This window comes from Rhinopithecus roxellana, chromosome 13 (genome assembly GCF_007565055.1).
Source record: "Rhinopithecus roxellana isolate Shanxi Qingling chromosome 13, ASM756505v1, whole genome shotgun sequence".
In the NCBI taxonomy this organism is placed as follows: Eukaryota; Metazoa; Chordata; class Mammalia; order Primates; family Cercopithecidae; genus Rhinopithecus; species Rhinopithecus roxellana.
In genome coordinates, this window is record NC_044561.1 from 109,034,813 (window position 1) to 109,050,229 (window position 15,417).

The 15,417-nt window shown below is 49.3% G+C and overlaps 2 protein-coding genes across 3 annotated transcripts in view; both read right to left on the reverse strand.

Annotated features, from left to right (window-relative positions):
• The window catches only part of SLA2 (Src like adaptor 2), a 35,409-nt gene extending 28,084 nt beyond the window's left edge, over positions 1-7,325 (reverse strand). The window contains exons 1-2 of the mRNA XM_010386584.2: positions 6,961-7,325; positions 1,623-1,756 (exon numbers count right to left, since the gene is read on the reverse strand). Coding sequence (XP_010384886.1) covers positions 1,623-1,713 — 91 coding nt within the window. The 5' untranslated portion in view covers positions 1,714-1,756; positions 6,961-7,325. The remainder of the gene's footprint in view (positions 1-1,622; positions 1,757-6,960) is intronic.
• A 5,960-nt stretch (positions 7,326-13,285) lies between these two features.
• NDRG3 (NDRG family member 3) overlaps positions 13,286-15,417 on the reverse strand; it is a 99,385-nt gene continuing 97,253 nt past the window's right edge. For both annotated transcript variants that reach the window (XM_030915606.1, XM_030915604.1), the window contains exon 16: positions 13,286-15,213. In XM_030915606.1, the coding sequence (XP_030771466.1) occupies positions 15,032-15,213 (182 nt within the window). In that variant the 3' untranslated portion in view covers positions 13,286-15,031. The remainder of the gene's footprint in view (positions 15,214-15,417) is intronic.

Here is a 15,417-nt window from a genome sequence, read left to right on the forward strand (position 1 = left end):
CTGCCCTGCCGATTTCAGACTTACAGCCTCCACAATCGTGTGAGCCAGCTCCTCAAAACAAAATCTCTATACACACACACACACACACACACACACCCACACACCACCTATTGGTTCTATTTCTCTGGAGAACCCTAATACATTATTGAAATCCCAATCAAGGTGTGACTTGAGAAAGGATTTCTGGCCTGTTTGGGGGAACAAGAAATAGACCTGGGGCCATAGTTCCAACATCAAAATACCAGAATTGCTAGGATATTTTTATTGTTCAACTGTCCTAGAAACTGGGAGTTTTAGTCAAGACTATATTAGAAATTCATGGTTACAGACTCAGCATATGCATTGTCTATGCTATTTTTCTACCATTAAGACAGTCCTGGCAAGGGCCAGGCATGGTGGCTCATGCCTGAAATCTCAGCACTTTGGGAGGCCAAGGCAGGAGGATCACTTGACCCCAAGAGTTCAAGACCAGCCTGGGCAACATAGGGAGACTCCATCTCTACAAAAACATTTAAAATGTAGCCAGGCATGGTGACATGTGCCCGTAGTCCCAGCTACTTGAGAGGCTGAGGTAGGAGGATCGCTTGAGTCTGAGAGGTTCAAGATGCAGTAAGCCATGATCACGCCACTGCACTCTGGCCTGGGTGACAGAGCAAGATCATGCATTAAAAAAAAAAAAAAAAAAAGCACAAAAATAAAAAAGACAGCCCTAATGTCATTTCAGGTAATTTCACAGTACCTGTCAGGTCCACTAGAACAGTATAGCAGAACTTTCTACAACAATAGAAATGTTCTGTAATGCTGTGCTGTCTAACAAGGTGGTCACTTGCTACATGTGCTATCAAGCACTTACTTAAAATAAATGTGGCTGGGGTGATGAAAGACTTTTTTTTTTTTTTTTTTTTTTTTTGGTGAGACAGATTCTCACTCTGTTGCCCAGGCTGGAGTGCAGTGGCATGATCTCGGCTCACTGCAACCTCTGCCTCCCGGGTTCAAGTGATTCTCTTGCCTCAGCCTCCTAAGTAGCTGGGATTACAGGTGCCTGCCACCATGACTGGCTAATTTTTGTATTTTTAGTAGAGACAGGGTTTTACCATGTTGGCCAGGCTGATCTTGAACTCCTGACCTCAGGTGATCTGCCTGCCTTGGCCTCCCAAAGTGCGGGATTACAGGCATGAACTACCGTGACTGACCCTGGCCTAAAATTTTAAATTTAAGCAGTTGCGTGTGGCTGGTGGCTACTGCAATGGACAGTGCAGCTCTAGGGGGCTGCAGAGGTGGGGCTGGCCGGCTCGGTGTTTGGATAAACAACTTGTTGAGAAGGAGGGAAGCCTTGGGAAATGCCTGGGGGTCTACCATGCCTCCTGGTTTAATATTCTAGTCAGTGCCTATTGCTTTCTCCTATTTTCTCATTTACCCCATTGTTTACTATTCTTACTGCTAAGGTGGGCTCTATAGGAGCAGGGATCCTGCTGTATGGCTCAGTAGGCAGGGCCTGGTATGCAGTAGGCCCTCAGTGGTGCTTATGCTGTGTTGGAGCTGTTGGCTAGGAAGGCCCACAGAGGCAGTGAAGTCTACTACTGTGTGGGAAGGGCCTGGCTGTCACAGGCCCCGAGGCCTACCTGCTTCCATGGTCACAGGTCCCTGGCCTTGGACAGAGGGACTCAAGCTTGGGCTTGGCAGGGATTTTCTTCTGCTGGGCAGACTTCCCATTATTCCTCAGCAGAGCACTCAGAAGCACATCATCAAGGGAAATCTGAAAGAGACACAGTGATGAGGACAGAGCCGAGGCTTCTGGCCCAATCTCAGATAACTCTCCCTCCCCAGATCGGCCCTGGCTATCTCCTCACAGAGCATGTGAATGACTTCCCTCCGGTAGGGCCAGGCTCCAGCCTCTGAAGGCTTCCTGCACATTGGACACTGTTTTCTCCACATCTCATCTTTTTTATGCCGCAACAGGCTCAACTTTTTCTTTCTGGAGCCCTGCTTAGGTCCCTCCCATGGGCAGTTACGCCCTCTCCTCTCCTTCAGCCCTGTTTGGATCCTATTCTTCCTTCCCCAGGAAGCCTTCCCTGCCCCTAGCCTTTGTTGATCACTCCTTTGACTTCCTATGGCTCACTTAGAACCCTTTCTCTGACCAGGGATCACATTCTGCTATGGGTGGGAGGGGACAATGACAGGACAGTGAGCTCCCTCCAGGCATACCAGGACCTGTGGCTTGGATCAGAGGTCTGCAAGGAGGGCTGGGTGTGGTGGTTCATGCCTGTAATCCCAGCACTTTGGGAGGCTGAGGCAGGTGGATGACCTGAGGTCAGGAGTTCAAGACCAGCCTGACCAATATGGTGAAACCTCATCTCTACTAAAAATACAAAGATGAGCTGGGCGTGGTGGCATGCACCTGTAGTCCCAGCTACTCAGGAGGGAGGCTAAGATAGGAGAATTGCTTGAACCTGGGAGACAGAGGTTGCAATGAGCCAAGATCAAGTCACTGCACTCCAGCCTAGGTGACAGAGCGAGACTCCCTCTCAAAAAAAAAAAAAAAAAAAAAAAAAAAAGAGGTCTGCAAGGGGGATCTGAGCAGGCTTGAGAGATGGTGTCGCAGCAAGCCACGGTGACACGGATACACTTATTGGTGTCACAGGGCCAAGTAAGAGTACCTGTCTCAGCCTCCTGAGTTGCTGGGATTATAGGCCTGAGCCACCAGGCCCCGTACTTTAAGAGGCCAAGTACTTAATCCCAGCACTTTAAGAGGCTGAGGAGGGTAGATTGCTTGAGCTTAGGAGTTCCAGGCCAGCCTGGCCAGCATGGCGAAATCTAGTCTCTATAAAAGAAACCACAAAAATTAGCCGGCTGTGGTGGTACACACCTGTAATCCCAGCTATTCGGGAGGCTGAGGTGGGAGGGCAGGAGGATTGCTTGAGCTTGGGAGGTGGAGTTCACAGTGAGCCAAGATCATACTATTGCACTCCAGCCTGGGCAACAGAGTGAGATGCTGTCTCAAAAAAAAAAAAAAAAAAGTACCAGGGGTTGTATGATGCAGTGATGACTTGCAAGGCTTTGGGGGACTGACTGTTGAGCCACTTCCCCTCTCTGTGCCTCCTTTTCCTCATCTGAAAAATGGGGATAACAACACTCAACATACAGGTCCGAGAGATAACGCACATGAAAACCCTGGCCAGCCCCCTGTTTCCTTTACCACGTCCTGAATGTCACTTCATCAGAGGCCTCTCCTGGGAGCCTCCCCAGGAGGTCTCGCTCCGTCACCCAGGCTAGATTGTAGTGGTGCAGTCCTAGCTCATTGCACCCTTGAACTCCTGGGTTCAGGGGATCCTCCCACCTCAGCCTCCCAAGTAGCTGGGATCACAGGCATTAGCCACCACACCCAGCCTCTTTGCAAGTTTTTTTTTTTTTTTTTTGAGACAGAGTTTTACTCTTGTTGCCCAAGCTGGAGTACAATAGCGCGATCTCGGCTCACCACAACCTCTGCCTCCTGGCTTCAAGTGATTCTCCTTCCTCAGCCTCCCGAGTAGCTGGGATTACAGGCATGCGCCACCACGCCCGGCCAATTTTGTATTTTCAGTAGAGACAGGGTTTCTCCATATTGGTCAGGGTGGTCTCGAACTCCCGACCTCAGGCGATCCGCCCACCTCAGCCTCCCAAAGTGCTGGGATTACAGGTGCGAGCCACTGCGCCCAGCCCTTTTACTTTTTTTTTTTTTTTTTTTGAGATGGAGTCTCGCTCTGTCGCCCAGGCTGGAGTGCAGTGGCCGGATCTCAGCTCACTGCAAGCTCCGCCTCCCGGGTTTACGCCATTCTCCTGCCTCAGCCTCCCGAGTAGCTGGGACTACAGGCGCCCGCCACCTCGCCCGGCTAGTTTTTTGTATTTTTTAGTAGAGACGGGGTTTCACTGTGTTAGCCAGGATGGTCTCGATCTCCTGACCTCGTGATCCACCCGTCTCGGCCTCCCAAAGTGCTGGGATTACAGGCTTGAGCCACCGCGCCTGGCCCTTTTACTTTTTTTTAAGTTATGGGCTCTCGCCATGTTGCCTAGGCTGTTCTTGAACTCCTGGGCTCCATCAATCCTCCCACCTCAGCTTCCCAAAGACCTGGGATTACAGGTGTGAGCCATGGGACCCAGCCTCTTGGGAAGTTTTCATCATTCATTTTAGAGTTTACTTCTTTAATCTGCCACTATCTTGTAACTGCATGAGGACAAGAACTTCTTTTGTTTGCCTATTACTCAGCATTTAGGGAAGCACTCAGCACACATTAACTAAATGAGACTGTTAGCTCTTCGGACAGGTGTCTTATCCTTAGAATAGTTTAAATCCCCAGATTTCCAGGGTAGTGCTGATTTTTCCAAACACTGTATTAAAGTGTTTGGGGAGTGGGAGGCAGAGCTTTGTATTTCTTTTCGGATGGTTTCATTCTTTTCAGTAGGGACAAGGCACAATTACACATTTGGCCCAGTTCAGCTGGTATTCATGGAGTTCCTGCTCTGTGTCAGGCACCTGCCAAGCGCTGGCAGTCCCTGGAGGGGAACCCATGCTCCTTACTCTGGAGGAGCTCACTGAATGGGGTGGTGACAGAGTGGGCTCCTTCCTGGATGAGGATGGGTGTCCATTAATATCATGGAGTGATTTCTGTGGCCTCCTGGGCCAGTCCTGTCTGGGGAGTAAAGATCCTACCTTAGCGGATGGAACAGCCTCTCTGTTCTTCAGCCTCATGTCGTTGACATAGGAATAACAATACCTGGGCCGGGTGCGGTGGCTCACTCCTGTAATCGCCAGCACTTTGGGAGGCTGAGGCGAGCAGATCACATGAGGTCAGGAGTTTGAGACCAGCCTGGCCAACATGGTGAAACCCTGTCTTTACTAAAAATACAAAAATGAGCCGGGTGTGGTGGTGGTTGCCTGTAATCCCAGCTACTTGAGAGGCTGCGGCAAAAGAATTGCTTGAACCTGGGAGGCAGGGGCTGCAGTGAGCCGAGATTGTGCCACTGCACTGCAGCCTGGGTGACAGAGTGAGACTCTCTACCCGCCCTGCCGCAAAACAAACAAACAAACAAACAAACAAACAAACACCCAATACCTGCTTGCTGCTGCCTCCCTATGGGGAGTTCAGCATTCATCTGGAAGGGACCTCTTGAACACAGAATGGGCATATGGCATGGAAATGAGTCCTGACAGCCACTTCCTGCTCAGAGTTTTAGGATCCTGCAGCCTGGGTACACTGAAATGGTGCTGCTGTTCTTGAGGAGGTTTTTTGTTTTTGTTTTACATTATTGGGGTCTTGCTGTGTTGCCCAGGCTGGTCTTGAACTCCTGGGCTCAAGCGATCCTCCTGAGGAGGAATTTTACAAACCCAAGACCAGGAAACCCCAGGGAGAGAACCTCTGGCTTGGGTAGCGTGAGTACCCACTTGAACCTGGTTGGAGCTGTGTGGCCTCAGGCAAAGCATGCAAGCTTCCTGCATCTCATCTGTGAATGAGGTGCACCACAGGCGCCACAGGGCTGTGGGGAGAGTTGCAGGAGTCCGGCACAGAGTGGGTGCTCAGTAAGGCTTAGTTTCCTTTCCCCTCCTTCAGGAAGACCACAGTCACCACCTGCAATAGACTGAGAGACTCCTTCCTGCCGCAGGTGGAGCTGGGGGCTGGGCCCAAAGGCAGAGCCAGGGGAGCTGTACTCAGGCTGGAAGCCTCCCCAAAGTCTCTGCAGCTCCCTTCACCTGGTCAAGGACTTGGTCAGGTCAAGGCCAATAAGCCCCTGGGGGCAAAATAAAGACCATGCGATAGGCCAGCCTAGGAGGAGGCAGTATTAGCCACAACTTTTATAAGACAGCATCTAATCAATAACTACACAAATTTTTGAAAATCTTACTATGTGCCAGGCACTTTCCGGAGGACATGAGGTTATCAGGTGAAAGGAAAAAGTTAGTCAACGGCAGCCGAGATCAGCTCACTGCCCAGAATATTGGTTGTTTTTTTTTTTCAATGTCTCACTTGGGCCCCATTTCAGATACAGTGACCAACTCCCTGAGAGGACAACCTTGTGCTTCTGGTCACATAGCCCATTCGTGCAGGGCTGGGCCTGCTGTCATGTGTATTTTGTGCTTCTGAAGATCATTTTTCAGTAGTGGGTGTAAGAGTGATGAATTTGACCAGGCACGGTGGCTCATGCCTATAATCCCAGCAATTCAGGAGGCTGAGACAGGAGGATTGCTCGAGGCCAGGAGTTTGAGACCAGCCTGGGCAACATAGTGAGACCTCCCCCCGGCCCCCGCCATCTCTACAAAAATATAACAAATTAGCTGGGTATGGTGGTACATGCCTGTAGTCTCAGCTACTTGGGAGCCTAAGGTGGGAGGATCCCGTGAACCCAGGAGTTCAAGGGTGCAATGAGCTAGGACTGCACCACTACACTTGAGCCCAGGGGTTCAAGTCTATAGTCATGATTATGCTGCCGCACTCCAGCCTGGGTGACAGAACGAGACCCCAACTCAACAAAAAACAATAATGAATTTGGATCGAGTTAAAGGGAGATCTCTCCCTTTCTTTCCACTGAGAAATATCACCCTTTTGAGAGTGAGATTTCACTGTAGGCTCTCTAGCTGAACTGTCTTGAGAGATGATAGCCCTCACATTCCTGCCTTTGGAGTCTCACTGCAGCGCAGAGAGGGGCCCAAAGTCACACAGCAAATGTGCAACTGAGATGGGACTAGGACGGGCGTGAAGACAAGCTGCAGGGAAGAGCGTAAGCTCCAAGAGGCAGTCAAAGGTGGAGCAGGTGGGTCTTGGTTCTTCTGGGACCCCCAGAAAACACCCCTCTTTACAGCCACTCTCCCTTCTCCTTCAGCTGTTTTTTTCCCAATGGCAAATAAAGCCCAGACCCAGTCTGAGCCGGGGAGACCATTCTTCCTCACCTGGCTCTAGGCCATCCGAGAACAAAAGCAAGCATACTTACTGGTTTGTCATCACAGGCTTGGGAAGATGGCTCTGCTGAGACGCATGCTCTGGCTGGACAGGTTGGGGCCCCTTCTGGAAGCCTGCCAGTGTCCTTGGTCCTAGGACCCAGAACTCTCTCAGCCTGGAAGGAGCTTCAGAGAGAGGCTAGGTGTCGGTTTGGGTAGCTCAGCATCCGTCTGCAGTCAGCAGTTTGTACAGCAGGGATGGATCAGCTGCCCCATGCTCCTGAGGGATTCTGGATTGGGGAACCCTCCCAAGCACAGCCGAGCCAGGGAAGGAAGGCCCAGGGCCCTTTGAGCTCTGTCACAGAGACACAGGCGTGGGGTCCTTGGAGCTCTAGCTCCGACTGCAGACTCTGTGGTTCTCACAACCACCCGTTTCCTCTGACGGCATCACAGACCATGGAGGAGCCACCTTCCCCGAGTTCCTGTTTCTAGGGGAGCAGCTGCTGCCTTGTCATGATCCTGGAGCAAAAGGTTTTTCTCTGGCTTTGTGGCATGGTCTTGTCCAAGGAACACAGGACTGAGGAAAATGAGCAGGAGTTCCCATGCTGGCCTGACCATAACAATCACTCAACCGGGCTTAACTGTAGTAATTTCTGGGATCTCCCAAACCTTCTAAATCCAAGTCACCAGACAGGGAGCCCAGGAATCTAAATTTTAAACCAAGAGATTCCCTTGACTGCCGAGTTTGGGAAGCAGTGCCTTCTCAACCTTTAGTGTGCATAGAAATCACCTGGAGATCTTGTTAAACTGCAGGCTCTGATTCAGAAGGTCTGGGGCGGAGTTCAATATTTTGCATTTCTAATAAGCTCCCAGGTGACCCCCATGTTGCCAGTCTGGGGACACTCTGAATAGCAGTATCTGGGCAGTGGTCTCCAAGTGTGGTCCCTAGACCAGCAGCCTCAGCGGGAATTTGTTAGACATGCAAATTCTCAGGCTGCATCCCAGATCCACGGAATCACACTCTGGGGGTAGGCCCGGCAATCTGTTTTCATGCTTCCAGGTGATTCCAATGCATGCCCAGGCTTGATTTTTTAACAGGGTCTTGCTTTGTCACCCAGGATAGAGTGCAGTGGCACAATCATAGCTCAGTGCAGCCTTGACCCAGGCTCAAGTAATCCTCCCTTCTCAGCCTTGAGTAGCTAGGACTACAGGTGTGCACCAGCACTCATGGCTAATTTTAACATTTTTTTGTAGAGATGAGGTTTCACTGTGCTGCCTAGGCTGGTCTCAAACTCCTGGCTTCAATTGATCCTCCTGCCTCCGCCTCCCTAAGTGTTGGGATTACAAGCATGAGCCACAGTCCGTGGCCAAGCTTGAGAGTCACTGGTCTAGGATAAAGAATGTGACTCCGGCTGAATTGTCTTTGATCAGTGTGTTACCTTCAGTCCCACCTTTCATTAAGATTTAACCACACCCTCTTGCTGCTTCCCCATTAGGGGGATTAGTACTCCTGGAGACAAAGGGCCCTCTGCACTGAAATGACTCCTGACTCCAGCTCAGCCCATGCAGCCTTTTCTGGGGCCTTGCCAGCTAGAGCACTCCTGCTCAGGTTCTCCATTGATCCTGGGGAAGGCTGGTTTGACTTGTATCTTTGTAGGCACTTGGCATAGCGAGCTGAAGGAGCCCGAGTGGAGGCACACTTCTGCACGAAAGTTCTAATCAGGATGTTAGAATGGGTGACAGCCACTCAGGGACGTAGGCCTTGGCTTGAGCCCACCTTCCCACTCCTGCTGCCAAACAACTCTAATGCCCGTCTTCTTACGACAGGCAAATTTCCAAAACAAGCCTCAAGGTGCAGTTCATGAATGAGGCAGGAAGTAGGGAATCTCTGGTCTCTTCTTAAAACAATCCCACTGCATAACTCTCCTTTTCTACTTAGGGAAGCACCTAAGAATTACAAAATTTAAAATCCTAGGTCTTCCACTAAGAAATATGCACTGGTGTTCCTCCCTGGCTCCTGGCTAGAGCTCTTAAAACCCTTCTAATTTCCTCGGTGACAGAAGTGTTTTCTGTTCTAATGAGGCAACACTTGGTGGGCTCCTGGATGGGGAGCGGTCACTAGAAAGACAAAGCCATCATTATGAGCTTGGAGCTTTCAGTCCCACCCTCATCCTCTGGAGTAGGGAGAGGAGCTGGAGATTGAGTTAATAATTGATAATGCTTATGTGATGAAGCTTCCATAAAAATCCCTAAAGTACGAGGTTCAGAGAGCTTCCAGGTTGGTGACACATCCAGCACACCAGAAGGATGGCACACTCCAACTCCCTGAGACCCCTCCAGATTTTGCTCTACGTTTTTTTTTTTTTTTTTTTTTTTTAAAGACGGAGTCTTGCTATGTTGCCCAGACTGGAGTGCAGTGGCACAATTTAGGCTCACTGCATCCTTTGCTTCCAGGGTTCAAGTGATCCTCTTGCCTCAGCCTCCCGAGTAGCAGGGATTACAGGTGCCCACCATCATGCCCAGTTAATTTTTGTATTTTTAGTAGAGATGGGTTTCATCATGTTAGCCAGGCTGGTCTCGAACTCCTGACCTCAGGGGATCCACCCGCGTTGGCTTCCTAAACTGCTGGGATTACAGGCTTGAGCCACTGTGTCCAGCCTCCTACATATTTTTTTTTGTTTGAGACAGAGTTTTGCTCTTGTTGCCCAGGCTGGAGTGCAATGGCACGATCTCGGCAACTTCTGCCTCCTGGGTTTAAGTGATTCTCCTGCCTCAGCCTCCCAAGTAGCTGGGATTACAGGCATCTGCCACCATGCCCGGCTAATTTTTGTATTTTTAGTAGAGACAGGATTTCACCATGTTGACCAGCCTCGAACTCTTGACCTTGTGATCCACCTGCCTTGGCCTCCCAAAGTGCTGGGATTACAGGTGTGAGCCACCACACCCGGCCCTATATACTTCTTTTTTTTTTTTTTTTTTTTTGAGACGGAGTCTTGCTCTGTTGCCCGGGCTAGAGTGCAGTGGCCGGATCTCAGCTCACTGCAAGCTCCGCCTCCCGGGTTTACGCCATTCTCCTGCCTCAGCCTCCGGAGTAGCTGGGACTACAGGCGCCCGCCACCTCGCCCGGCTAGTTTTTTTGTATTTTTTAGTAGAGACGGGGTTTCACAGTGTTAGCCAGGATGGTCTCGATCTCCTGACCTCGTGATCCGCCCGTCTCGGCCTCCCAAAGTGCTGGGATTACAGGCTTGAGCCACCGCGCCCGGCGCTATATACTTCTTTATCTGGGCATTTACCTGTTGTATCCTTTATCGTATGGTTTTTTTTTTTTTTTTTTTTTTTTGAGACGGAGTCTTGCTCTGTCACCCAGGTTGGAGTGCAGTGGCACGATCTTGGCTCACTGCAAGCTCTGCCTTCCGGGTTCACGCCATTCTCCTGCCTCAGCCTCCTGAGTAGCTGGGACTACAGGTGCCCGCCACCAGGCCCAGCTAATTTTTTGTATTTTTAGTAGAGATGGGGTTTCACCGTGTTAGCCAGGATGGTTTTCATCTCCTGACCTCATGATCACTATATTGCCCAGGCTGGTCTTGAACTCCTGGGTTCAAGTGATCCTCTTCCTCCCAAAGTGCTAGGATTACTGGTGTGAGCCACCACATCCAGCCTCATATCCTTTTTAATAATAAACCAGTAAATTCAGTGTTTCCCTGAGTTCTGTGAGCCATCCTAGCAAACTATCAAACCTGAGGGAGGGGGTCCGATTTGTAGCCAGGGTGGACAGAAGTATGAATAACCTGGGGATCCAGTGCTTGCAACTGGCATCTGAAGCAGGTCTTGTGGGCCTGAACCCTTAACCTGTAGGGTCTGTGCTAACGCCAGGAAGCTGGAGTCATAATTTAGGACACCTACTCCGTGTCTGGGGTGTTGGAGAATTGGTTGGTATGGGAAAAAAGCTCATACATTTGGTCACAGAAGTGTTGGAATTGTTGAGTGTAGTGGAGGAAACTGTTTCCCATACAGCCACTTACTAGTTTTGTGACCATTTACAAACTAGTTATCTCTGGACCCGCTTCTGCATCCATAAAATGGGAATAGCATGTATCTCACTGGGTCAATAGAAGGAAATTTATAGGAAGGCATTAAGGGCCTGGCCTATATATAGATGCTCAATAAAGGGCTGATTCCCACACCTGTAATCCTAGCATTTTGGGAGGCTAAGGCAAGATCACTTGAGGTCAGGAGTTCAAGTCCAGCCTGGGCAACAAAGTGATACCCTGTCTCTACAAAAAATAAAACATTAGCTAGGCATGGTGGTGCATGCCTATAGTCTGTTACTCAAGAGGCTGAAGTGGGAGGATGGCTTGAGCCCAGGAGTTTGAGGCTGCAGTGAGCTATGATTACACCACTACCATCCAGCTTGGGTGACAAAGCAAGACACTGTTTAAAAAAAAAAAAAAAGTCCCAGCGCAGTAGCTCATGCCTGTAATCTCAGCACTTTGGGAAGCTGAGGCAGGCAGATCACTGAAAGTCAGGAGTTCCAGACCAGCATGGTCAACATGGCGAAACCCCATCTCTACAAAAAATTAGCTGGGCGTGGCAGCACATGCCTGTAGTCCCAGGACTCGGGAGGCTGAGACAGGAGAATTGCTTGAACCTAGGAGGTGGAGGTTGCAGTGAGTGGATATCGTGCCACTGCAGTCCAGCCTGGGCGACAGAGCGAGACTCCATGTCAAAACAAAACATAACAAAACAAAAAAAGGGCAACTGAGGCCATCAGATCAATTCCTTCCCATGTCAGCATTCTGTGGACCATTGGCCTGCATTGTAAGGCTTCAGCTTGGTAATCTTTATCTGTTCACATACATTTGTTTCAACTCCTCTGCCAGAATGGGCAGGGTCCATGTCATTTTTTTTTTTTTTTTTTTTTTTTGAGACAGTCTTGCTCTGCTGCCCAGGCTGGAGTGCAGTGGTGCTATCTCTGCTGTCTGCAAGCTCTGACTCCCGGGTTCATGCCATTCTCCTGCCTCAGCCTCCCAAGTAGCTGGGACTACAGGTGCCCGCCACCACGGCCGACTAATTTTTTGTATTTTTAGTAGAGATGGGGTTTCACTGTATTAGCCAGGATGGTCTCGATCTCCTGACCTTGTGATTCACCCGCCTCGGCCTCCCAAAGTGCTGGGATTACTGGCGTGAGCCACTGCACTCTGTGGTCCATGTCATTTTTTATGAGTGCCTCTCACAGATGTAGCACTCCACATGCACTTTTGCTGGCACTTGCCCCTGGGTCATTGAAAACTCATCTGAGATGGTGGTCTCCTAAAATTATTTTTTTTTTTGAGAAGGAGTCTCACTCTTGTTGCCCAGGCTGGAGTGCGATGGTGCAATCTTGGCTCACTGCAACCTCCACCTCCCGGGTTCAAGTGATTCTCCTGTCTCAGCCTCCCGAGTAGATGGGATTACAGGCACATGCCACTACACTCGGCTAATTTTTTTTTTTTTTTTTTTTGTACTTTTAGTAGAGATGGGGTTTCATGATATTGGTCAGGCTGGTCTTGAACTCCTGAACTCCGGTGATCCGCCTGCCTCGGCCTCCCAAAGTGCTGGGAATACAGGAGTAATCTGTTTTTTTTTTTTTTTTTGAGACACAGTCTCGCTCTGTAGCCCAGGCTAGAGTGCAGTGGTGTGATCTTAGCTCATGGCAACCTCCAGCTCCTGGGTTCAAGTGATTCTCCTGCCTCAGCCTTCCAAGTAGCTGGGATTACAGGCACACACCACCATGTCCGGCTAATTTTTGTATTTTTAGTAGAAACAGGGCTTCACCATGTTGGCCTGGCTGGTCTTTTAACTCCTGTCCTCAAGTGATCCGCCCACCTCGGCCTCCCAGAGTGCTGGGATTACAGGTGTGAGCCACCGCACCCGGTCTGAAATTATTCTTGATGGTACAAATATAGCCATCTCTGGAGAAACACAGGCTGGTCTCTTAGAGGAACCCAGATAAGTGGTTGCAGATGATTAAATGAGAAGTGAGACTCCGCAATCCCACACAGGTGGTAGAGCTGTGACGTGGACAACTTTCTCAAGACTTCAGCTTCTCCTCCATCACAAACAATACTGTCAGGTTTCTCACGATTTTTGGCTTCAGGGAAATATAGACACATCAGATAGAATTCTGCATAATTCCCTAGGATTTGATCCTGGCTGGAGTTACTGGCTATATGACCTTGGGCAAATGATTTATCATCAGGCTTCATTTCCTCCTATAAATGGACAGTGTTGCTTGGTGGATAAGCAATCACATGTGAAAATGCCAACACAGAACCAGCATACAGCAACTCGTCCCGCCTTGAACCCCAGTGAATGGCTTGAAAGAAATACCACCAGCAATCAGGTAACAATGAGACATATACAGCTTTATTTAATAATCTGTAAAAAGTCATACTCTGGCAGAGTGATGCATTCCTTATCTCGGCAGAAAGCAGTGTGTCTGAAAAGCCCCTTCCCAAGATTTGGAACTGTGTAACCCTGAGCTTACATCTCAATGCTCCCAAGAGCTGGGCTCTTGCTATGTGGCAGTTGGTCTCCACAGTTCTCACCCTCCAGCAATACTCTCTGTCTTGCTGTGACTCCCTCACTTAACTGTAGACAGGAGGCTGAAAACAACTTTACCTGGACAGGGCTGCCCCTACAGAGTGGCCCTTTCCCTCCTGCAAAAGGGAGTTCACGGGATTAACAGTCTTTCTGATGGCTGGGCAAAATGACTCATGCCTGTAATCCCAGCACTTTGGGAGGTTGAGGCGGGCGGATCACCTGAGGTCAGGAGTTTGAGACGAGCCTGGCCAACATGGTGAAACTCCATCTCTACTGAAAATACGTAACTTAGCTGGGCGTGGTGGCAGGTGCCTGTAGTCCTAGCTACTCGGGAGGCTGAGGCAGGAGAATCGCTTGAACCCAGGGGGCAGAGGGTGAGCCAAGTTTGCGCCATTGCACTCCAGCCTGGGTGACAGAACGAGACTGTCTCAAAAAAAAAAAGACTCTGAGAAATGGGTTCTGTATCAATTTAATTTGGCTTCCATTACATCTACTGAAATCAAGGCCATACTTATTAAACATGATACTATGTTAATGACTGTTCCTCTTCCCCTACCCATTTCTCCACCATCTACATGCTTTTTAGGCCATACCTCTCCCCTCTCTGGGAACTGAGGAATGGAGATACTCTCCATCATAGACCTAAGAGGCACTTCTTGTGGATATGTGGATGTCCAGTATAAGATACTGCAGCGACAGCAGTTTTGCTTTTCAGAGCAGAGGCCTGACATTTTGTTTCCACCTTCCTGTGCTAAGAGAGTCCAGTAATTAAGCCACATTCACTCCTTGGAAAAAACTCTGTGTTGTATCGGAACCTCACCGATGGTTCATGGGCTTCCAGCAGAATATATTCCTCCCTTTTATTTATAGAAGAGTATACAGAAATTCATCTGGACAGAAGGAGTCTCTCTATGTAATAGGCACCCTTCTACTATTGCTCACAATCAATCAATGGTCCAGATGGCAATTATGATTTTCCACATTCCTCAGAGCTGCTCTCTCCTGAAATCACTCTGCAAATTTTGTTGAACAATTTGCAAACAAAAGAGAATGCAGTGGCCTACCCAACCTAGAAATCTATTCTGCCTAATTCCCTTAAAAACACCATTGAGAATGCAAAATAAGTCCCTTTTTTGTTTTTTTGCAGAAGCACTACAAGAAAGCGTGTCTAAAACCACAGAACTATGCACACACAAACAGAGACACACGTGCTCGCACACACACAGAGTTGGGATCAAAGAATCTTATCCGATACATAGTTGGGGGAGCACGGGAAAAAGCTGGCAAGAGGGGAGATGGAGAGATCTGATCGGCTAAAGATGTTGGAATGTTACAGTATGGCATGGAAGTGGTTCCTGGGCTATACAAAAAAGGGGGTGGGCAGGCAGAGAGAATGATAAATCCAGGCTACTAGAGAGAGGTTCAGTGGCCATGCATGAGTTAAAGATAGTAGAGGCCAGTTTACATGGATGAAATGTTATATTATGGAGTGGTCATTTGAAGAAGGATGGACTTGCAATGGTCCAGGGGATGAGCATCTGCTTAGCAGGACACCTCCATGGTCTGGTGTCTGTCCAGGACATCAGGGGACTCACAGGATTCTTGAGTTCCATCTGACTGATTGCTGGTGACAGACCGGCTGAAGGGACTTTCTCCAGAGCCGAGGCTACTCGAGGTTGAGTGGGTTCGTGATCGGGCGAGCCGAGTCATGCTGGCAGATGGTACTGTAACAGAGAACCAAGGGGACTAGAAGGTAAAGCCCCAGTTAGGCCCAGCTAACCTAGGAGTCTCACCAAAGGCTTTATGTTTAGCTTTTCCGACTCATTTACAATGACACCCAGGACAAGATATAGCCATCCCCATTTTGTATTATTTGCTCTAGGTGAGTGGTGATATGTGAGGCCACTTTAATCCTTTAGATCTGGTTG